This window comes from Atractosteus spatula, chromosome 26 (assembly GCF_055471065.1).
Source record: "Atractosteus spatula isolate fAtrSpa1 chromosome 26, fAtrSpa1.hap1, whole genome shotgun sequence".
Lineage (NCBI taxonomy): Eukaryota > Metazoa > Chordata > Actinopteri > Semionotiformes > Lepisosteidae > Atractosteus > Atractosteus spatula.
The window spans coordinates 7,725,169-7,750,111 of NC_142731.1; the positions used below are offsets into that span (position 1 = coordinate 7,725,169).

Here is a 24,943-nt window from a genome sequence, read left to right on the forward strand (position 1 = left end):
TCGAAACACGCCAACTTCAGCAGACAGATTTGCAAACAATTATATGTTTTTATATGTATCCTCTTAAAGTACTGAGATACCACAGTCAAAGGTCCATTTAGCCCACCACACTCTTTGTGGGATCATCTGAAACGCTTTGCCAAGCTTTTGCTGCAGCCACCTTGACTTCTTGTCTATTCTTGTGATGTTCAGACATCATTTTTAATTTATTCCTTACACTTATGTGTACATATGTGTGCAGTGATGTAGTGCTTTTCTGAACACTCCACTTAAAGTGTTGTACAGGTAATGGGGACTCTCCAACACCAACACCAGTGTGTAGCCCCCACCTGGATGATGAGACAGCAGCCACAGTGCGCCAATACACTCACAGAGAACAGAGCGATGAAGCCAGTTTATAGAATTATTAGGAGGCCGTGACTGGTAAAGGCCAGGGGGAAATTTGGCCACGACGCTGGGTAACACCCCTACTCTTTTCGAGAAACACCCAGGAATTTTAATGACCACAGAGAGTCAGGACCTTGGTTTAACTCCCATCCGAAGGACGGCGCCTTTTTTCAGGATAGTGTCCCCATCACTATACTGGGGCATTAGGACCCACACAGACCGCAGGGTGAGCGCCCCCTGCTGGCCCCACTAACACCTCTTCCAGCAGCACCCTTACCTTTCCCAGGAGGTCTCCCATCCAGGTACTGACCAGGCTCACACCTGCGTAGCTTCAGTGGGCTGCCAGCTGTGAGTTGCAGGGTGATATGGCTGCTGGCATTTTTGTCTTCAGTAAGGAAAATGCATGCTTTATTGGAACTAAATCTGTAGTTTGGCTTGCTCTAGACTTAGAACAGTCTAAGATTTTCCACTTTTCTCTACAGCTGAACTCCTTGTTTGCGTTGGCCATATGTTTTGGGTCACTCTCATGCTGCATGGCAAAGTACCATCCTATTGGTATAAAAGCATTTTCTTCTGCATAAGCAGACAAATTGTTTAAGCTTCAGAATTCATTATGCTACTACCATCATTAGTTACAATAAAGATGAGTCAGTCACTTCCAGAGGCAGGCGCATTCACTCATCTCATGATTACAAATGCAAATTCGGTGACGATAAAGTAAAAATAACAGTTCGACTTCGCAATCCTACTGCTTTTAGAGGGTGCTGTACATGCACAGATCTGCACATACTTCAAACACAATATGCAAATGTAAAGCAACATATTATTACCTAGTAGTTCAGGTGGGGAGCTGCGTCAGCATGCGTAGGCTGCAAAGGAACAAGTAATAGGTTTATTCCATGCTGAAAAGAGAAGAGAGACAACACAACGTTTTGGCCGTGGAGCTTTCTTCTTTTTTTCAGCATGGAATAAACCTATTACTTGTTCCTTATTATTACTTAGGGTGACTAACAAGGTAAAAAATTGAATTACATGCAGCACCAGTGCAGGTGCAATAAGGTATCGATAAACAAATGACATTTGAAGCCATGAGTACACAGAACACACAGATGGCATGCGCACACCTGCCACAACGGACAAAAAACAAAGATCTATGCCAACACCCAATTACACCCTGGCTCTGCCTTAACACCCATTTTCTGTCAATGCTTGCTTTCCATTTTTCCCAGAGATCGATTTTGCGTAAGGAGGTGGTTAATTTTTAATGAGGGCCATCCTGAGAAAACCCCATCTACACTGTGTCAACAAAGACACCCCCCCCCCCTGACACTGATGACCCAGACCTGCCTGCTGCCGAAAGCTCCCTGATTAATCAGGGAATTTCTATGATTTTTCTTGCTGGTGTTGCTCAGGAAATGCACAACGTCCTCGCATGTCTACATCCATAAGAGGTGTCCAACAGCTGTGACAAAAGCCTATTCTTAGCGGTTTCGGGCTAAATATAAAAGGTGCAAAGAGGTCTGAGCTGGTCATCCTGGGAAAACAAACAGGACTCCTGTTGCAAAGCAGCTGGACCCAGTTCAGGTTTCTTCGAGCTGCAGGCTCTGGTGCAAATCAGTCGGATTAAACAGTTCAGCGATAACATTCCAGCTGCATGCACTTGCCTGCTCCAGCTGAACTCGAGACAATGCGACTGAAGAACCGGTGCTTGGCACAAGCGTTCAGCTCCACATAAAAACGACCTGGATCAGACAGCTGTGCGACAGGATTCCAGCCTGCTTCCGCTCTAACCTACGGAAAGGCCGCGGCTGCCCGTCTCCAACGCTTCGCTGATGCTTCGCTCCGCAACCCCAAAACTGCTACACTAATGGCAAGACAAAGAAGCACAGCTGCAAAAGAGCTGACCGAGCAGCTGTCTAGGTGCTCCTATACCAGGAACCCGCTCAGTTTCAATACAGGTTCATCAAAACCGGCCAGTTTGCATAACCCAGATGCTAATTACATCTCAGATTGATTACTCCCGGATACTCTAAATGGATTTCCTTATTTTCTTCTGAGCTGTCCATTTCAGAATCCACTTCACAAAAGTGATCTCGATTTAGGTGGATGCGATTTAGCAGTTCAGCCACACTTTCAATCACCAGTCAGGGAAGCTCAAGCACAGAGGAGGGGCAGCACAGAGCTCAGGACGCTCTGGGAGAAGAACGGAGGGAGGTGGGACAGGACCATCAGAGCAAAACTCTTCAAGAGCCACTGGCGTCCAAGAAAAATTAACAGAAGAGAAAAACAAAACCTGCTGATCTAAGTGCTTGGCCTCTGCTGGAGCAGAGTCTGAAATCCGAGGCATTGCTTTTTCATCCATACTTTTCCAGAGGGATTTTCCCTATGGCTGGTGGACTCGCGGATGGAGAATATACCCAGTGCTGACAAAGCAAGGCTCGCTCTCTTCCCTCTCTCGGCCGCGACTTCAAGGTGGAGACTTCATCAGCAGCTCCCTGCTAACAGTACAGTGAAACACACCTGAGCTGTCCTGTTCAAAGAGTGTCGGCCTGGAGAGCAATCCATTTCTAAAACATCTGAGTTTAACCGGCTATGGGAAATCAAACCGCGTCTTCCTTATTCTCTGCTAGGATGGAGATACAGAACACACACCATACCTGTCCTTGGATCTGGAGTGGTTTTCTGTTGCTCATGTAAAGCCTTTTCGATCCATACAAAAGTCTTCTACAGCTCAGGGCCTTGGTCACATCTCTCAGTGCTTTGCTATCTTCCAAACTGCTTTGGTCACGATACACCACATGTAAAATAAGGGATAATCCCAAGTCAAAACATCCTACTGAAACTTTCCGCCAAAAAACCCAACAGGAAAAACATTCTCTAGGGTTTCCTTCTGGATTCCAATGGCAAAATCCTATTAAAATGGTCCATAAACCAAACACCGTCGGTTTAGCTATTGCATTGCCAATAGGATATTTGTTTTATTTGATATTTAATGGGCAATGCTGCGACCATGTTGTAGTTAGAGTTGTTGCTTCACAGCTCCATGGAACTCCAGGGGGCTCCGATAAATGGGTTTGAATCTAGCCTGGTGGGTGTTGTGTTTGCATGTTTCCTACCATGGTCTGAAGACATGCTGTCTGGATGAACTGGCGGCTCCAAATTGCTGCCCATATGTGTGTGCCCGCCCTGTGACGGACCGCCATCCCGGTGTCAGCAGGTGCCATCCAGGAAGTGGACCTGCCTGGCACCTGCTGCCTACCGGACTGGGCTCCAGCTCCCCCTCTCAAGACAATGAGGTTAGTGGAAATGGAGGGATGCTTTTTTTAAAGATATTATCTGTAAATAACAACACAATTAACGGAATTCTTCTCTTTATACAAAATCAGAGTTGCACATCATCAAGGCAGACATTTATAGAACTGCACCTCAACGCAAAAAAAATGATATAGACATAAAATTGTTAAAAATATATTATAACTTTCAGACAATGTAAGGTAGTCATTTGTTTATGTGCAGGGTTGTTTTAATGGAAGGATAGTTAATTATCCAAAATGATATAAAGAGCTCAAAGGAAACTTTTAGAATATCCACAAGAAGCTAAAGGAATACAGTGGGCTTAAAGAAAAATGGAAATCCTGCTGGGCTTCTTGGAAATGACTACGGATAGACTTGTAGTTTGTGTGATTGTACAATTTACCTAAACATTAAACAAAAAACACATGAAAGACTGGACCTTGGTAGGAGGATCTGTCCAGCTGCACATGTAATTATCTTCTCTGTTCGTCACACTGTCTCAATTAAATAGCGGCACTGTAAACACCTACTGAATTCAGCAGCTCGGGCAGTCAGCTGTAGCACACTTGCACATATCACTGTAACAGCAAGCAGTACAGAGCCCTCACAATTAAAAATGAGCACTTCTTCAAAAAATACAGAAACATGTTTCATAAAAAGGTAGGAAGCTTTTCCTCCTTACTTGGCTGCTTTTAGATGTTGGAACCGTTAGGTTTCTTGAAGCTCCCCTACTTTACTGTGCAAAGAAATGCTTCCCATTATCAAAATGAAATGACCACTTTGAAATTTCTCTACTAGTTTTGGGCTGGGAGGATTTCCATCATAATAATTTAGCTTAGCCCCTACTCTGCTCATGTGAGGAGTACAGTGCTCTGTGGTGCTATAAAGACTGAAATCATCTGTGCACTTTGGTCCTAAACCTGTGCAGTAGATGCCACCGTGAGACAATGCACACCCAGGCCAGGAAGAAGAGGGAGGGCGTGTTTAATCACGGAGTAGTTGGACCGCACTCATTTCTAAATCAAGAAAGAAAGCAGGAGACTGGCTGGAATACTGTTGCCCTTTGAGCTGCCGGTTTCTGGAATGAGTGAAGCTGCAAGATTTATTACCCCCTCATAGAAATGGAAACAGCCGTATTTAGCCACTGCCCTGCGATATGTAACAGTTACAGGCCTGAAGAGCAGGCACGGCCAGCATCACCACCCCACCAGGAACACAAACTAGGTGTAAAGTTCACCTCTGCAAATGACTGATAGCAAACGAAGTGTTCAAGCTTGTCCTCCTCCGAGGCCTGAGCTGTTAATTAAAGTACGAAGCTTCAAGTGCTTAGAGCAACATAGCGCCAAGGAGAAAAAAATTTGAGTCATAGAGTATGTTTTTTTAATTAAAAGCTCTACAGACTACAGACCATTTTAAAAAAAAACTTTCTGTATTGTTTCTAATTTATCAGCTGCCTTGGTAATGACCTTCAATATTACTTTGGATTCTGAAGTTTGGGCGGCATGGTGATGCAGTGGGTAGCATTGATGCCTCACAGCACTGGGGCCCTGAGTTCAACTTCTGTCCTGAGGTGCTGTCTGTGTGGAGTTCATATGTTCTCCCCATGTTCACATGGGTCTCCTCCAGGTGCTCCAGTTTCCCCCCACAGTTTACAGATACTGGTAAGGTGGATTGGCATCTGGGAAAAGTGGCCCTGGTATGAGTGCGTGTGTTTGTGTCCATGTGTCTGCCCTGCGATGGACTGGCCTCCTGTCCAGGGTGTACCCGGCCTTGCGCCCGTTGCTTGCCAGGATAGGCTCCGGCCCCCCTCGCGACCCAGAGCTGAAGGAAGCAGATAGAAAAATGGATGGATAGACGGATTTAGAATTTCCGTGCAGGAGAGTTTTTAAATGAGAAAAGTAGTGTGATGCTTGAGGCACATAACATCTCTGGCACTGGTTACCACCATCCAAACTCTTTCAACTCACAGCAGGAGGAGGTAAGGTGGTTGTGCATCAAAAACACTGCAAAATCATGATCCAGACATTTAACATTTCTTGGAACAGATCTAAACTGATCTGAACATGCTACAGTGCAACAGCCCTAAAAGTGCTCTAATAAACAGGCCACAGCCTCCTGTATAACAGACAGGGACCTGTGCACAGGAGAACAGCCACTCTGTTGCTTCAGAGTCCATAGCAAGGTGAGGTAATTGAGTTAGATGTTAATCTGCTTTGGCAGCACTGGAAAAAACATCCCAAGGTAGCAAGACAAAGGAGGAGGAAGTCTTACAGGAGCATTAGAGCACGTCTCCTTTGGTAATCCTGTAATCAGGGACAGTGATATTATATCAGCTCACAACCCAGACAGAGGCTGCACAGCCTGCCTGTTGACAAGCACTGTTACTGGAGGGGGGGACTTCCCAGTTCAAATCCCAGCTGTGCCACACACTCCTCACATGTCACCCCACTTGAGCTCCTAAACCCCTTTCCGCTTTATCCTTTGAAAGACAGGCAAAATAGAGGCCCTGTTTAGTGACTCCAATAGAAAAGTTGGTACACAGGGGTGCACCTGACTGCAGTGCTGTAAAAGATTCCCTCAGCTAGATGGTATCTTCCTCCAGCTGGGATTACAACTACAAGGCTGAGGACATCAGAGGCTGAGCAGTCTGAGCAGAAGCCCATTTTCCCACTTCAACATTGGCATAATACTTCCAGTACTGAGATTACAAGGTCGAAGAGGACAGAAGGTAGGAAGCAGGTGTGTTTTAGTTTTTTTTTTAAATAATTTGAACAACCAGAAAATAACTAAATATCTGTGCAGAAATACCTGCACTGCTCATACATCACATTTACACCAAACAGTAAAACTTTCCAGTAACCAAACAGTAAAAGTATGCATCTATTAGCTGGTTCAGAATCTCAGGAAAGCGCTTTAATCAAATGTAGAGCCTGATGAAGAATAACTAATCTTACCAAGAATGTTTCTCAAGCCTGAATGTGTGTGAAGGATTACAAAACCTGACTTGAACCCTTGTAGCTGGTTTTCAGTAGGAATTGCACATGATATTTCCCTTGTACTAACACCTCCCCTTTCCCCTTCTCGTTGTGTCCAATCGCCTTGGCCAGAAAACTGACCACTACAGTATGTTGACCGTTAAGCTGTTCTTGGCTGTGCAGGACCTTAGCTAATCTCAAACAGAGTAAGTTAGTGAGGCGTTTAACAGCAGCAGGAGGTCTGGTGATTAACTGCAAAAAAAGAAAAAAAATCAAATTTTTTCCAAAACCGAAACTTGTGCCTGCAGTCACAGTTCTTGATCCATCCACCAGACAGTCCACATAGTTACAGACCTAATGAACTTAAAGCTTTTTACACTGCAACAGCAGAATTATATAAGACTAATGTCAGAATACAAACTTCCCCTGTGAAAAATCTGGGAGTGACAAAGTTCTCATTAGCGATTACGAACTGCAGCAGAGAGATACTATAAGGGCTAATTCTGAGAAAGGAGAATTCAGATAGGAATATGCTGACGTAAACAGAACCACGCTGCACTAAAGAAAAAGAAAACAGTTGGTAAGCCCTGAGAATTACCCAAGTCTTCTGGGGAATTTGTTCTAATCTTTCCCAGCTTTTAGTTCTTCAAAACACCCCTTACAAGGTAAAAAGGACTTAAATTAATTTTACTTGAGCATGCTAAAAAGCCAGTAAATGGGACTGAACCCCTAAGTTACAGTACAGAACACTTCTAAAGGTAAAAAGGTGGGCGGATGACACTACTAGCGCAGAATTACTGATCAATTCCAGTGATCTGAGTCAGTATAACTGACAATGACGGGCCACAGAACTCCCATGATGCTTCTCTGCCCTTTCCATTAAGACCTGGGAGCCAGCTGTTTTCCTCCACATCCTTTCTTTCTTCTTTTCAAACTTCTGTCCTCACAGACCACAGTTCCAGGGTCTTTCCCAGTTTTTCAAAACCATGTCGCCTCGCCTATAGGTGGGATACATCCAAATTCTGGTTAAACTGCCGGTTGTCCACCTTACCAGATTTCTTTCCTATGTGCATACGCCCATTGAAGTGAACCTTTAAAGAACTGTACAGGTGTTTTGAACTCTGCAGTCATTAGTCTGCCTTACTCTACAGTACACCCCTAGGCCCTGCTCTTTGCCGAGAGAGATCTTCACTGTGCACTTACTCTACAGCCAAGTGTCTCCTATGCTGCCAGCATGCTCTGACACGGCCACAGCTGAGCTGCCACCCCAACGCCACACCTCTTCCCAGCAAACATCCATAACGCGTCTCCCCGAGTCTGTGTAAGCTGATCTGACAGAGGGGCGGCCAGTCCGACAGCGCTGTCTGTCCCAGTGCTGAGTGGCCACACTGCGCCAGTGTCCAGACACATCCTGCTCGTACGGGGGACGGTCTCTCGAACCGTGAGCCCGAAGCCTCGCTGCTCTCCTGCTTCCCGTTGACCAGCCTCACCTGGACAGCAGGGGGGCTTTTCAAGTTTTAATCCCCCCCACTTCCACTGGCTTCACTTTGCAGCAGCCCCGGTTATTTATAGATGGATGTACTTTTCTCGCTGTCTGACGTGGGCCGGGGTTATATTTAGCCCCGGAGAGAGAGGGCGAGAGGCCGCGACTTGTTTTCGCATGGATGAACTCATTCAGTTAATGTCAAGGACTTCGATGTGAAAATGGAATAAAGGCATCCAAGGGAGGCCTTTCTGTCTCGAGCACTGTGACACCCAGAGAGAAAGTGGCCAGCACCCCCCCTCCAATTAAACAACCCCACCCACTCAGATAACACACATTAACCAGAGCTGGTCACCTCTGGGACCTCAGGCAGATGGAAAAAAAAGGCAAAAAAGCCATTTAAACAGGAAAACAGCCTCTCTCTACAAACCAGGACCTTCAAAGAAGAGGAAGGGAGAATTAACCTGGAAGCAGGGAACAGGGGACAGATCTAGAATCAGAAAGTATGTCCAGTTGCATTAAGCAACAATTTAATTTCCCCTTTGGAGAATAAAGGTATTGCACAATGCTGTGTAACACACTGAAGTAAATATCAGAGTTAAAGGAAACAGCATTCCTATTTAATACCTGAAGTACTTACTGGCAATTTTTGCACACTGAGCATGGCTCTAGATCACAGAAAGCTCAGCCTTTTCCTTAAAAAAGGACTCCAGTTTAAACTGCTAAAACAATAAAGACATCACCTTTCAAACGTGCATATGGGGTGAGAATATCGAGGATGATCTTACAATGGAATGAGCCTCTTTTTTCCCCAGGAGGTTTATAGTTTTGAGAGAAAAGCTCAATGAGATGCATCACAGCCTACAGCACAAACCTGAGGCACCCTGTTCCCAAAACTCTCATCTTGAAATAATCCTGGTAGAAATCAACACATTAAGGCACGAGGAAAAGGGATTGAGCTGATCCAGTTAAAAACTGGGGACCAATTTAACCCTTTTTCACGTCATCACAGCAGCTGGTAAACCAGTTGCATGGAAGCCCTTCAGAACCAGGACAGGAGATCACTACCCTAGCGGAAGACTGTGGGCAAGCAAAAGGTAAATGATAATCAGGCAAGTATGAACTGACCAAACGGATCAGTTTTCCTTTCTCTTGAAGAAGTTTCTATAGCCAAATAACCATACAAATCCCCATGTGCTGTGTTTCTTTACTAGACACATTCTGGGGATTAAGGAGACGTCCTGCACTGACTTTTTAAGGGGACTTGTTCCAGTATTCAATAACCTTCAAGGGCAACCCACTGAATGTCTTCAGAATCATCAGTGAAACATGAAGCAGAGGATACCAGTGGAAACTGCACTGCTTTACACAAAGGGTTGCAGGAGTCTGCAACAAACTAACCATACTGTGGTTGAAGCTGATACCCTGGTTTCTTTCTGATACCCTGGTTTCTTACCCTGGCTGAAGCTGACACCCTGGCTGGATGAGATCCTCGGATCGATTAGCTGCTAACAACCAAACAGCCTTGAAGGGCTGAAGAGTCTTCTCTTGTTCGGTCCTTTCTTACGTGCCGTCACCAGCGAGCTCGGCGCAGAAGACCTATTCTCTACCGGGCCGCCTCATCTGATTATCAACACGGTGAGTCAGAGAGACGGGGAGGTCTGGCATGGTGACTCCAGGCTGGGGCTCCAGGTTAGCGGGCAGTGCCACGCAACGCGGACAGGGGGGCGATACTGCTCGGTTCACCTCTGCCACTGCCGCATCAAGACATCCCACCACCGCCTGCCACGGCACGACATCAACAGCTTCATCCACAAAACGCCCCGGATGGCTTTTTCGGGCCTTGTTTTGTCTGCTCCCCTCAGTGTTGCAGTGACCGAGCGGAGAAAAAAAAAAACAAAACAACAACAAGAACAGCAGCAGCAGCGGATGATCCTGTTCTAAAAATATCGCCATTGCTTCCAGGAGCTCGCAGCACTCTAACTTCAGAGTACGGGGAAAACGGAGGGAGGGAGAGAGAGAGAGACAAAGCAGGAGATCGCTAAGTCCAGGCTCTGCGGCTTCTAACCCCAACAGCCCCCCACCCTCCGTCTCTGCGCCCCTTCCTCGCAGGGACAGGCACAGACGCAGCCCGGGGGCCCATCTCCGCCCCGACGAGACCCTCACGCCAACGCGTTCCTTTCGGTGGAGACAAGGAGCCCGGTCCCCGTGACCATGCACTGGTTTGCGTTAACGACCCTTTCTAATTCGTTTTCTAAAAAAAGGATCGCTTTCTTCTCCGAGCCGGTGCTGCTTCACAAGGTGTGGGGGGGGAGGAGGGGACAAAGCCGGCAAGAGAGAAAAAAAATACTACGCGATTTCCGTGGTGTTTGTGCAACGGTAAACAAAATGCAGGACCTCGAGAAAAAAAGGATTTTAGACTACAACGTCTTTTCCGTTATTGACTCTGAAAAGGGAGAGCTTTTTTAACCCCCATTGGACTTAAACCTAACATATCACACCCCATAACAGGCAGACGTCCTCCCACATTTCCACAGACAGGCAGCTGTAGGGGCCAGAAGCTGCAAACTTGCTACGGCTGTAGAATAATCCCATCACTGACAACAGAGGCTAAGGAGCCTTCAGAGCAGGGTGCTAGGCGCTGGCCAGAAGGGTACTCAAGCAAACTGGCCGCCACACATCTCCCACCCTGATGCTGAGAGAGACTGGCATCACATGCAAATCCATGCAACGGATCCTCCACGCACACTGCCGTCCACACCGGCACGCCTGAAGACAGGGAGGAAGGAGGGACGCATGCAGGCACAGCCCCAGGAAGAACTCCAGCACTGAACAGGACAATAACTGGATTTCACACTTTCATACGCCTAGGAGATTGATCTGGTAGAGTTTGTGTACTGATTTTCCTGTGGATTTGTTGTCAGGCCGTTACAATTATGTCATTACTGTTTTGTTTTGTTTTTTTAATTTACACCAGCCTGGCAACGCATACAATTAGGATCAATGATGAATGAGTCTGGGTATGTGCCAAATTCCTTTCCTCTCGCATCAGATCAATCAATTCTTTTCCACATGAGGCCAATAGATCAGTGCAGCCTCTTGCAACTCTGTTATGGTTTTAAACATTAATCATCCCACAAAACACCATTCAAATAATCCCATAATCTTTTATTGCAGCTCAATAACACAAGACATGAATAGAAAAGATAGGAATGTTCAGCCCATCTTACATGCTTGATTACTTGCATAGAGAGCAGTTGATAGGGCTGCTGCTACACTTCACTCCAACTGCTCTAGTCCACACTCCTTCCCTACTAGTGTCCCATCCTGGGGGGTCACGTACTTCCCAATCCACTTAATGCTACAGGGACTGGGATGAGCTCTTTGGCTGATGAGTCTCTAGTCTCAGGTGAGGACTTCTAGTTGCAATGGATCCAAAATTCCTAGTTGTGGCTTCCTCTTGTCAATCTCTTCTTTAGCCCTTTTGCTGTCTTCTGTGATGTCTGCTTGCAGATCACAGTATTTTTCCTTAGTTTCTATGAAACTGAATTTCTATGGGTTCCTATTGGTACCACACCATTGGTAGTGACTTCTTACTACTTAACCTTTTCTCAAATGATCAATTAAAGGATTCAGATCACATTTTCCTGCAGTTTATTTTTCCTTGTTCTTTTAGCATGATATATTCAGGAGCCTAAGGACATCTTTTTCTACTTATTATTCTGCTGGTTTTTACTCATACCTTTTCTACAGAATCCATACCTATCTATCGGATGGCAATCTACCGTCTCTAACCCCATCTCACTCCCTTACAACCCTATCAATCCTCACTTCAGATTTGACCTGCAGCATTTTGAGAATGTCCTTCAAAAGAGAGCCCGTCGTGGTCCGCGGAGACCCACACCCACACCGAAAATGAGAAACAGTCGATCGAGTGCACACATGCTGACTGACAGACAACCACATGTCCACACCGAGACACTCTCCTAGACACTCAGAACGCAAGCACATAAACTGCATCCCAGACACACAGAGACTCAACAACTCCTATCTACACAGACACATCCACACACACACGTTAGCCTGCGCTGCAGCTCACAGAAATTTGCTTTCCACAAATAGAACCTTCTGATGACTCATACTCATCTCAACCCCACTAGCAATCTTCTGCCCTGACAGATAAAAAATTCTTGTTTTAATAAATAATGCAAGATCACATCAATCACCTGTGTTATCTGTCTCTATGAAAGGCAGCTGTGCAGGCGGGTCAATACCAGCTGACCCCCCCCCCCTACCTACGTCCGGCGCAAACGAATTAACCCCCCAACAGCGGCAGGACGGCAGCAGGAAAGGCTGGGACCAGCGTGGACACCAGGCGGCAAATCTCTCCTCCACCTCCCAATGTCAGAGCTCGTTCCGAGAGAATTCTTCAAGCCCCGCTCCCTCTCTCGCGCGGCATCAGCAGCAGCTCATTTGTATGAATGGGGCGCAATCACATACATATTCTCTGGAAAGCGCTATCTGCTTTGGTTCCCCAGTACATCGGGGACAGCACCGTGAACTGTATGCTTTCTTTTTCTCGCTCGCGCACAGCTCCCGCGCAAAAACAACTGTGCCTTTTCTTTCTCTGGGGTAAACATCAAATTTTGCTCTAACTCCATTGGGGTGCAAAAAAGTTTCTTTTTTCCCCCCCATTTCTCGTGCCAAAGTTGCCTTCAATCTTCAAGCTGAAGAAACAGGAAGAAACAGGGGCACAGGAAAACCTGACAAGTGTCCCCTGCAGGATGAGAAATCGGTTGGGACTGGACAGCTGCAGTCCGGTGCCCAAGACAGACACAGGTTCAGCTCAGGTCCCTCTCCAGTCGCAGTCAGGGACCAGTCAAGACAGGCAGATCGAGTTCCTCCTGCCTGCACTTCCATTTAAGCAACATGAGAGTCAGGGAGAGTCCTAAACCCATGCAGATCCAGCAACCACAAGAAGCAATGAGTTCGGCAAGCAACCCTACATCTTCATTCAAATCTACCTCAAAGGTCCCGAGATTTTTAAAGACTTAATTGAGAAGTATGCGTATGGAAAAAATCAATCACAGTGCTACACCATCTTTCTTTTATTCATGGCAAAACTAAGCCTGCTTTGAGATACTGTACAGAGCCAGCAGCTATATCACTCTGCAGCTCCCAGCTGGCAGCCCACTGAAGCTCAGCAGGTATGAGACTGGCCTGGTCTGGATGGGAGACCTCCTGGGAAAACTAAGGTTGCAGCTGGAAGAGGTTTTAGTGGGACCAGTAGGGGGCGCTCACCATGCGGTCTCTTCGGGTCTTAATGCCCCAGTACAGTGATGGAGACTTTGCTGCAAAAATATCGCCATCCTTCAGATGAGATGTAAAACCGAAGTCCTGACTCTCAGTAGTCATTAAAAGTTGTTAAAAATCCTGGGGTGTTTCTCAAAAAGAGTAGGGGTGTTACCCCAATGTACTGGCCAAATTTCCCATTGACTAATCAAGTCCTCCTAATATCCCCCATGATAGCTGGTGTGTGTTGAGCGTACTGGCACACTCTGGCTGCCATCGCATCATCCAGGTGGGCGCTACACATAGGTGGTGATGGAGAGGAGTCCCCATTACCTGTAAATGGGACTCTGTAAAGCTTTGAGTGCAGTTTCCAGAAAAGCGCTATGTAAGTGTAAGGATATGATTATTATTATACAGGTTTATGATACTCAGACCACACTGTGGACTTGGGGATAATCCCTGCATTGTTACTAGTGTGCTGTTCTTGTTCTAATACAATAAAACTGTTGTGCATGAATACTATCCAGAGACTTTCACACACTACTGTATGTATACTATTTAATTCATTGCCTACCATCTGTTTTAAACACTATCATTTGTATAAAAATAATAATAATAATAATTGCTTACACTTATATAGCGCTTTTCTGGACACTCCACTCAAAGCTCTTTACAGGTAATGGGGATCCCCTCCACCACCACCAGTGTGCAGCCCCACCTGGATGATGCTCCAGTACACTCCCCCACACACCAGCTCTCAGTGGGGAGGAGAGCAGAGTGATGAAGCCAGTTCAGAGATGGGGATTATTAGGAGGCCATGATTGGTGAGGGCCAATGAGAAATTTGGCCAGGGCGCCGGGGTTACACCCCTACTCTTTTCGAGAAACGCCCTGGGAATTTTAATGACCACAGAGAGTCAGGACCTCGATTTTACGTCTCATCCGAAGGACGGCGCCTGTTTACAGAATAGTGTCCCCACCACTATACTGGGTATTAGGACAGACTGCAGGGTGAGCGCCCCCTGCTGGTCCCACTAACACCTCTTCCAGCAGCAACCTTAGTTTTTCCCAGGAGTCTCCCATCCAGGTACTGGCCAGGCTCACACCTGCTGGGCTCCAGTGGGGCTGCCAGCTGTGAGTTGCAGAGTGATATGGCTGCTGGCAAAGAGAACAGCCACTTTATGAGGCAAAGAGAACTCTAATGAGACAAAGAAAACTGGCTGCCCTGTTACTGAAATTGTACATCGTCCACATTACAGTGCCCATGAGCTCAGTCATCTTCCGGACAAACCCGGCACAGAAGAACCGGGAAGAGAAAATGGGAATAAAAATGAGAAGAAAATGGAAACACAGAAAGAGGAAAGAACAAAAGAAAGAGACCAGGAGCAAAGCTGAAAGACAGGGAGAACAGCAAACGAGAGAATCAAAGAAGAAGAGAAAAGGGAGGAAGAGATAAGGGAGATGTCAGCTGTGATCAGGAGCAGCCGCAGGAGTGTTAAGGACTGAAGACAACTGCTTCTCCCCAGCAGGACTCCACTGTCCTGGCTGTTGGATGGAATCTGGAGCCGCAGACCACCAGGAGCCCAGCAGAGGGCGCTGCCCCTCCCACGGCGTGCAACACATCCTGAGCTCCCCCACTCGTTTCCCCAGCCAGAAGGGCAGCCACGAACACATGCTGCCTCCTGCGTGACCAAGGAGCTAGCCTGCAGACAGGCGTCTTTGGTAGCCACGTCACGGCCATGTCCAACGCTGCCACACGCACGCACACGCGTGTCCCTGTCTCTCAGCGTCAAGGAGGCAGCAGTGCAATTATTAGGAAGCATCTTTCCGCGCCTGAAATGTTCCAGCTAACGAGTGAGTGTGAACAGCAATTTAGAAATAATGGGATGCTTTGTGTCCTCCACCATGACTGGGTAACTTGACATTTGATTACAATGTAAGCAGCAGACTGTTCTTTTTTCCTGCGGCAGTTTAATGTATGCACTTGGCATTCTGTTTATCAAGGGTCTATTATTATTGTCTGTGAAGCATAAAAGCGCTCCTCTCCACCCCTGCAGCTCAACAGACAAACAGAGCACTGCATCTCCCTATACAGAGCGTTCCTCACCTCTCTCCAGCGCTGAATCAGTCGCCAGCCTGGCCTACTCTGCACAGAGGAAAGGGTGGCCGACTCATAAAACAGACGAAGGCGGCAAGTTAATCATCCCCAGAGCCTTCGTGAGCTCCGGAAAACCACAGAGCCCTGCCACAGCACCTGGAGCTACCCCAACCCTAGCAGAACTGTTCACGTTCCCCACAGCACCGCTGTGGCTAGGCTCTGTGTCGGCCTTCCCCGTGGGCGTGTCTCCAGCCACGCACAATGTGCAAGGCCGAGCGCTGAGAGGTTTGAGGGTGCTCCGTTTTGGGCTTGGTACCTGCCAAGGCTGTGTGGCTGGGCTCGGAAATACCGGGTGCCTGTCTGCAGCTGTGACCGAGTACACACATTTACCTTCAGCTCCCCACGCTGCTCCTCGGCCTCGGTTTCCAAGTGCTGTGGTGTATCAAAGCAGTGGCGCCCCACAGGAGAAGGGGCAGAGGAGAGCTATCGAGTCAGAGAGGAGGAAGCCCTATGGTAACATGCTTCCCTGCCTCTTCCCGATTTCAAGCACTGTGCCACTAAAATCCGTGGTCAGCGAAGCATTCCACAAGATGGGAAGGCGGTCATTCCAAAGGACGGGAGGGCGATCATCTCACAGTTTGTAGAGAAAGCTGCTTGTTTCTCTTCCATGTTTGCATTTTTAAACCGGCGTACTGTACAGGAGAACATCTACCAAGCCACGCAGAGCACAAGGTAATACTATAAAGCTTCCACTGTCGAGATCTGCTGATGTCTGTCTTCACGGCAGCATCAAGCTCAGAGGTGAAGCTCTTGCTCCGACGCATCAAAGTGCGCGCCCGATTTCTCTCTTTAATGCAACAGGAGGCACGCAGGAGTCCCTGCTGGTCCACGGCACTCTCTCGGTGTGCCAACCGCAGCTCACCTTCACAAGAAGAGCTTGAGCAATTCTGTTCTGGCCGATACCCCAGTTTCACAGACCCCGCCCCTCCCCTGCGTCACTCTCCTGGCAGAAGCCTGCAGAACTGGCAGGAGCTGGCAAGGCAGTTCTAATGCATGCAAAAAACACATGCCCTTTGGAAATAAAAAAGGCATGGCAGACAATTCTAATTTAAACGTATTGATAAGAACATCAGAAAGGCTGCAGTTAAAAACAAGCCGTCCGGCTCCTCTTGCTCGTTTAACTGCTAGCTACTCCTGGATCCCAAAAATTCTCATCCACCTGGTTCGTATGCATGATCCCAGGGACCAGGAATTCAGGCTGGGATCAGCAGATATTCTTTAACAATGTGACAAGTTTAAGGAGAAAATTAATCATTTAAAAACAGATGGAAGGGGGGAAGAGGGGGTTAGTAGGTAGTAGGTAAGAAGACTTATTTCTGCAGAACCCTAAAATACTCCCTAGCCAAGGCATGGATTTTGCTGCACTCATTCTGTGAAACACGGGTGTGCATCAATCTCCCAGGGACAATACCTCCCAGGTGGCACAGCACTGTTTCTGGCCAACCGCGTACGCTGTTAAACCTTCGTGCTGGGGCTCAATCAGTGATCAGTCCTTTCGGGAAGCAGGCCAGGCACGTGCCTACAAGCACCCAAGTCAGTGTGAACACATGCCGTCTAGAAAATCACATTTCTTACCGCTTGCAGCCAACACCAGTCAGATAAAAAAAATGTTTTCCTGAGCGGGACAAATCACTGCAAATCTCTGAAAACATGCAGGACGTAATAAACCGTGCCTACCTTGACTCAGGGCAAATGTCCCCCTGACTCTGTTGTAGCTGCTTAGTCCATACATTGCTGTCAGAACACTGGCCCATGACAGGAAAATACTTTGTTAATCAAAGTCTCAGGAAAGCGTCCATTTTCTTAAAAACACAACTTCCTCGAATCTATGGCACTGTACTTCAATGGCGCATGATGGTGAGAGATTTCGGTAAGGCTCTTTGCTTCAGCAAAAAGCTCCTTGTTCTTCAAAGGTAGGCTGTGCCTAGTTAAATGATTAACCCGATAAAACTCTCAAGCAGGGGTCACTTAAGCAATTTGCTTGGTTTTCCAGGAAAGTTCCTGTTGGGCATAAGCCACTCTTGGCAGCTGTGTGTACACAGTTATAAAGCTGCACAGCGGGACACAGAACATCACCTGAAAACAATTCCAGAACTCCATTTAAATCCCGAGAGAAGATGGGGGGGAAAATAAACATGGAAAGCCTAGTCATAAAAAATGGATTCACTCCAAAAAAGAACAATTTCCAAACGTTCAGTAACATCTTCATGTGAACAAAGAATCGATTGCGAAAAGGGCACTTTTGGCACTGCAAGATACACAAACTCCACTCCCTGTTTTGCCTTGCCGTGCTGTTGAAACGGACTTTCTGACTCCCAGGATTACGTCTCCTGCGAGAAAGAAACAGCTAAAGCAAAGCAGCTGAAAACGAGGGATTTCTCTTTAACTGAAATCGTCCCATTGTGGGACCCACAGCGCAGAGCAACAACAGGCTGGCTGGAAAAGGCACTCACATGTCCAACAGCAGACCCATGTAAGAATGGATAAAACAAGGCTCTTGTACAGCCACAGGAACTATAACATGAAGAGCAAACACCCCTCAAAGGGATTCTGAACAACACGTGCATTTTAAGATGTAAGAAAGAAATTCTATGTACTTTGAATGTACAACAGTACACATTTTAAACATCTCCCCCTGAACAGGAAATGTAGGAAGGCCTTACCTGGATTATTTGGTGAGCTCATGGGTAAAGTCAGAAGAGGTAGGTGGCCAGCTGTCCTCAGATTCTTATTTCGAGACTGTTGCAAGGGGCCGCAGTGTCTGGGGGCCTGTTTAGTGTTCCTGTGCCCGTGAGGGCAGGGAGAGGGGATGGGGTGAAGGGTGGGATTGTGGGTAACGGGCTCTAAAGGGGGTCTTCCGCATCTGCCATGGCTTTTCGCAGGATTGAGGGGGGACGACGAGACGACCTCGCTGCAACACAGAAAGGACGAGAATCAGAGGACTGTGGACATGGGGCCCTCACACACGGCGCCGCCTAGAACCGAACAAACCATGTAGAAGCAAAAACATTAGTCATCTTTTTAACCCCCCAGCGCATCTTGGAAGGGCAAGCAGACGTCTGGAGTCTACCCTGGAAGTCAGAGAGGCAGCTCATTAAAAACAAAGCAACTAGCCAAGGGTTCAGACTGCCTGTGAAAAAAACTGCCCCCCCCCCCCCCACCCGTTCATCCTGAAGACGCCTGGTTACAGCCTACTGGCACACTTCCAGCCCCCTCCAGCCCCCCTGGAGTCACCTCGACCCGCGACAAACTGGGCAGCGGGTGGGTGTGCTGTAGGGATGGTATCTCAGAGGATGGTGACTAGCAGGGCTCACCTCCACGAAGGGGGTGAACGCAGCCTTGAAACCAGTTTGAATGGTGGTCGGCAAAAATGCATTCGAACCCAAGTTACAAAGCAAAGCATCACAGCTGTGCACTGTGCTGTGTGCCGCTGTGCCTTTACTAGCTGCGTATTGATTGGGGTCTCCCAGGTCCTCCACGGGCACTTTGCGCTCTTTTCTCTGACTGAGCAGACAGGATATTGACCACCAGCTCCCTCGAGCATCTTCTAATAGACTTTGTTGTGATGCGACAGTAGCAGGCTGGACACCCTTGTTGCACTTCAAGGCAGAGATGTCAGACTGCAGCGGAGCTCCGCGCTGTGCAGCACGCGGACAGGCAGGGATCACTGCGCGCGGGCAGGCGGGGATCACTGCGCGGACAAGGGACAGCTGAGGATGGACAAGCAGGCCGGAGCAGGGCGGCCCTCACACCCCATCCTCCCAGTTCTCCTTCTCCCAGATTCCTCACTTCCTCCTCAAACAGCTGCCACTCCACACCGCCCACCCTTCTACACGAGCTACCCACGCTGGCCGCCAGCTTGGAACCCAGCCTCACGCTGTCTGTGCCATATCGGCAAAACATTACCAATGTGCTGTTGAACATCCCTTGTTTGGAATAAAAGAAAAAAGTTCCTAAATGTAACAGTCAAGAAGAAACCTTTAGCTGTTTTACTGGTGTTTATGACTGAATGCTGAAAGACACGTTTCATCATCTTTGCGTTGTTTTGCTTACTAGGAAAGAGGTGGTAGCTTGGCAAAGGTTTGTGAATAGAACACAGAGAATGGGCTGTGAAGGGAGGTCAGTGGTGATACTGGACAGCTATAAGCTACTAATTGGCTTTTCCACTCTGCCTATCCAGTTCAGAATACTCAAGCTAATTTTATCCATGACATCCAAATCTCAAACACATATAACACTCTAGAAAATCCTAATAATCTGGACATACAAGGTTTGACTCCCATCTTCTTCAGCGTTATTCCACGTTACGTTTCTCTGCCAAAGGGTGGACAATTTGCTGCCCAATGTCCTTCAGGGCAGCACTGGAGTGTTTCACTGCCCAGCAGGGAACACAGAAGGACTGCAATGCTGAGGACCACAAGCCCAGTGGCCTCGCCTCTCACACTTTTAAACCTCTGTCGTACATTATAAAAACTTTCTCTGGCCATGGATCGCTTGTCCGGACCAGAGCACGTAGCAACCCAAACAAAAAAAGCGTGCATTCACTTGTAAGGAAGTCAGTCATTTCCTGCATCAAAGCATGGATCGCTCTCAGAATCAGAATGAGTTACTAAAAAGCGAAAAGACAGGACATACTGCAAGTACTTTTTCATGTCAAATTCATGTTGCATTTGCAGCTAATACAGCCTAACTTAATACAGCCTGTATGATGAGTTTATAAACCGAGGGATGGAAATCAGGGGTTGACTGCAGTCTTCTGCATGGCATAGGGGCATTTTTGCCAGATCTTGACATTTTCTAAAACTATTTCAATATTCAATCACATCCACAGTCACACTTTCAGATCCAGGCTCTATCTGTGCCAGTGTTGGCTTTTCCCCATCTGTTAAGAGAGCGAAACGTGCTTTTATGCACAGGGTGATGATTCCCTGATTGGCAATTGCACTCGTTTTAAAATAACAACCTGCACGTGTGACTATGTAGCAGTCTGATCTTATTTGTTGTTGTTTTTTCTCGACCACTGCATTGCACACAGAAAAAAAGGGGCAGAATGAAGGCTGCAGCAATAGCAAAATGGCAGAAAATGCAATCTTCAAATTCAACAGAAACTAGAAAAGAAAAAAGATGGTTCCCGCAGACAGGAGCTGAACCTGCCCAGGCCGCAGTTCGTGCTCAGAAGAGCACCAGGAAATCCAAACTGCCTTCTTCAGTGTGTGTCTGTGTCCAAAAGCTAAGTGAGCAGAATGCTTGCATGTAGGAAGCAGTGCAGATTCAGCTTAACACTGCCATTTTTAGTGTAAAGCCCAGACTTCTTTGTTGTCTGCACAGCTCTTCAGATTCAGTGTATTATACTCAAGTAACAGATAGAGCAGAGCTGCTGAATGGAATACTTTGGAAAACACAGCCTTGATGTACAAGAAAACTTCCACAGAGAAACTGGCCATTTCAACCCATCAAAGCCCAACATTTTCCTATACAATCCAGTCTCCCACAGTGTAAAACCTAGCTCAAGAAGATCCCAGCACCTCCGCTTCAGCAACATGGCCGGCAAATTTATTTCACGCATTCAGAACTTCCGAGTTTTCAGGTTTGCACTTTTCAGAGCTTTCCGGCGAGGACCTTGCATCCTGTTCAACGGAAAAAAAAAAGTCTAACTCGGAAAGCATTGCTACCATATCAGCGATTTTAGTAAAAATTGCTTTCTAAAATTGACTGACTCTTTGAACTCCAGAGCATCAAAACTCTACTCACCAGGGCACAGATGAAGGAGACAGAACCTGTGTTAGCTGAAGCGCTTCAAAGGTCTCGTCGGGCCAGAAGTAATTGTAGAGTTTAAGACTTTCGTTGATACTAGTCCACTGTAAGTTACACCTATAAGCAAGCCTGTACCCATGTACTGTATATATTCGGGCAGGCTGAAGTAATTCAGATTATAACAGCTCCTGTACTGGGGACACAGGCTAGCCCTGTCCTCAGACAGCCCCTTGCGAAATGCGACAGCAAAACACTTTTTTAAATAAAATTTTCTACAGCTCTATTAAACACTGCGGACAGCACATCAGGATCTCCGAAGCTGTTCAAACACAGAGAACAAACAGGCTGTCTAGAAAGCCTCACACACACACGCAATGCTTCTCCGATAGCTGCTACTGTGCCATTAGGGCACACTTCATCCTCAGCAAATTGGTGATTTAATATTTCAGCAAATCCGCCCCTATTGAAAGGAGGAGTATTTGTACTTCCAGGCATTTTGAAAACTAAAACAGCCTCTCCAAACACAAGCTCCTCAAAATAGGTTTGTTTTTGAGATGCTAAGAGAGGGGAGGGGGGGCATCTGAACTTGTGCATGATGTGACTCATAGATCCTACTTGACATTCCACACAGCTGGAGTGAATGCTAGCTGCAGCAGCAGAGCGCACACAGCTCAGACACACGGTCCGGATCAGCCCAGGAGCTCCACTGACGCAGGCTTGCTCACCACAGGGCTCAGCAGAAGGTGCCAGGTTGGTTGTGGGAATAATCTACACACATGGCTCTTCGGGGACACTCAGCTATACAAGATCTGCTTTAAAGGGGGCAGCAGATTAAGGCTCTGGACCGGTAACGGGGAGGCTGCGGGTTCAATCCCCAGGCAGGCCCGGCTGTTGAACGCTTGAGCCACGGATTTCCCTCAAGCTGCTTCAGTAAAACAGCTGGATTGGTTCTCAAACTGACATATCAGGCTAAATAAAAGTTTGTTGTGGTTACTCTCCATCTAGACTGCATTTCAGGGATTATATTTCTTCTCTCAGAAGATACGCACTTAATGTTACTGCCTTTTCCTAACTTTTCCAACTGTGATCATTATTTGTCAGAGCTGACTGGAGAAGCTGTTAGCTAATTTCTGCCTATTAAAGATGAGAGTCTAGGGCAAAGACACACACTCAACACAAGGCTTGCTAGCTAGACATTCTGTGTTTAATGACAGACTTACGAAACAAGTACATTGTACTGAAAAACATGATATTACACTTCACCACACGTTTGAACAGATGTTTAAGACGAATACCTGTAATTTTCTTTACCACAGTTAACATCCTTACCGTTTTTTTGTTCTACAGTGTAATGCTGAATTCTACCCCAAGACAACATTATTTTTGATAAGACAAGGTGCGGAACTACCCGGTAATGCGCCCTTTGACACAGAAAACCTCTGCAAAAGTGCAAAAGACTGCTCTGACCCTTCTCTTCCCCGTGACATAATGAGCTATTACTGAAATGTAGCCAGCCAGCTATAATAACCTTACAAAAAATGAACAGATTACATCTAAAAGCTTTGTAATAGTCCCTCGAGAGCCCAAGTGTTTATCAAGTGCCCTGCTGTGCCACTGTCCATTTTCCTTTCGGGCTTCTCATAACCTCTCTTGAGCAGTTATGTGAATCTGGCACAAAGTGTTCCCTTAAACTCACTATATTTTGCAGTTCACCCCCATCCTGGAGCACAGCTGCCCAACAGTGACACCTGCTGGGCACAAATTACAACTATAAGTATAAAATGTGTCTTTGGTGTGACTTTATTGATAAGCACTGTTTTCATCAGCCACACAACACGCAACTCTAGCATCGCCCATTCATTTTTATATTCACAAACTGAAGAACATAAAATAACTTACTTTTTTAATGAAGTTCCCAGCAGCTGTTTAAATATCCGTGTACTGTAATTCAGTTTCTCAAACACTCCTGCATAGCAATTGAGGAAGTAGGGATAATTCAATTAAATGGGCCACGGCTACCTTCATTCATTCTATTCTTAAGCCTGGGAGTAACAGAATGTATCTTCATAGGAGAAGATCAAATTCACGGAATGTGGCAAAACAAGACACCTGGGCATAGCCACAGACACAGAAAACTCTACCAGGGTGAACAAGGTCTCTGTAGCCAGGGCACAATAGTATCCTACCACTGACTGAAAAGTGGCAGAAGAAAACCAGAATTCACTCAGCCATCTCTGCAGCAAAATGGAGATACCTCTTAGCCTTAAAGTCAATGCAGAGGCAAGCCTATTGTCAAAGAGCCACCCCTGCATGTTTCCTCCTAGAAGCAGAATTCTGGATAATTCTTAAAGCTACGAGCAACAAAAAAAAAACAGCTTTAAAAGTGTTGGGTTTGTTAATCTTTTCTAGTTGGATGCTCAGCTGATAGGGCTGTGATTTAGGTGCAGTTTATGGAACCATGCGGAACTGGTGTAATCGCTCAATCTATATAATTATATACTGTATAATAGCACTTATAAATCCAGCAGGTAGATATGTGCCAGTGCTTGCAAACACCTCCCTAAACACTTCATCTCTTATCCTACACTGGACTCTACATCTATGACGTTTGCTTGTGGAGTTTATTAGTGCAATCAGACAAGAGCAGTTTCCTAAACAGACTTCATCAGCAGCACTCAAATCTTCTCAGCTCCGAACACCAGTCTAGAGGTGTTCTGTGGACTGTGTATCCACAGAGCAAGAGGGAAACCCACCTGTATGGTCAGACTTTAACTTAATGTTGAAGACATTATTTGCCACGGATCATGCACGTGCCTCACCAAGATGTGCTGCAATCGGACTGATACCCTGCTCGTGAAAGAACAGCCTTGATCCGTGAAAGCACTGGCTCTCCATTGGTACATGCACACATTCCAGAACAAATCTCAAGAGTATTTTCCCCAGTGTCACTGCCCTGTATTGGATAATGCAATATTGCAAAGCTGAGTATTTAACTGACTCAAACGGTTAGCTATTTACAATATGGTACTTTGGGTGCATTATCCTAATGACGCACATGCTGAGATTAAAATAGCCAACCCCACAGTCCCCTTCTCTGACACAGCTCTCAGAGGCTACAGGCAGGAAACATGGATTCAGCAGGCACACACTAACTGACCCCACACCTCTGGAAAAAAAAAACCACGCAAGACAGGACCTACTGACACCAAGGACAGGGTTATTCATGCACTGGTTGCATGCTACAAAAAAACAAAATATGCTCCTGGCAGGTTCCTCAGCATTTTCATAAAGGCACAGTGCAGCCTTCAGGCCAGCTGACTCTTCAGCTGATATTAAGCCCCTCGCCACCTGCAAAACAAAAATCGTCAGCCTATTTTGACAGGGTCTGTCAGCCATCAGCCCCAAAGCCGACAGTAAATACTACATAAAGACCAGCTATGTTACAGCAAACAGAGAGGCGGACTCGACTCCTCCTCTCTGGCAGCAGCGAGAAACAGCTGTACATACAAAAGTCTGGGTGATGCTGCAGATGCAACAGCCAGCGAAGGGCTGGGACAAGTCGTCTTCTGCACCCAAGACAGACCCTGACCCATCCACCTGC

The 24,943-nt window shown here is 46.8% G+C and overlaps 1 protein-coding gene across 7 annotated transcripts in view; it reads right to left on the minus strand.

The window, feature by feature from the left end:
- hdac5 (histone deacetylase 5) overlaps positions 1-24,943 on the minus strand; it is a 93,581-nt gene that overhangs the window by 62,855 nt on the left and 5,783 nt on the right. For 3 of the 7 annotated variants that reach the window (XM_088906013.1, XM_088906008.1, XM_088906015.1), the window contains exons 2-3: positions 18,252-18,499; positions 17,266-17,333 (exon numbers count right to left, since the gene is read on the minus strand). In XM_088906013.1, coding sequence (XP_088762139.1) covers positions 17,266-17,320 — 55 coding nt within the window. In that variant the 5' untranslated portion in view covers positions 17,321-17,333; positions 18,252-18,499. Of the gene's footprint in view, positions 1-9,595; positions 9,930-17,265; positions 17,334-18,251; positions 18,622-24,943 lie in introns of those variants that run through there. The other 4 variants (XM_088906009.1, XM_088906010.1, XM_088906014.1 and 1 more) reach the window with 4 other exon arrangements.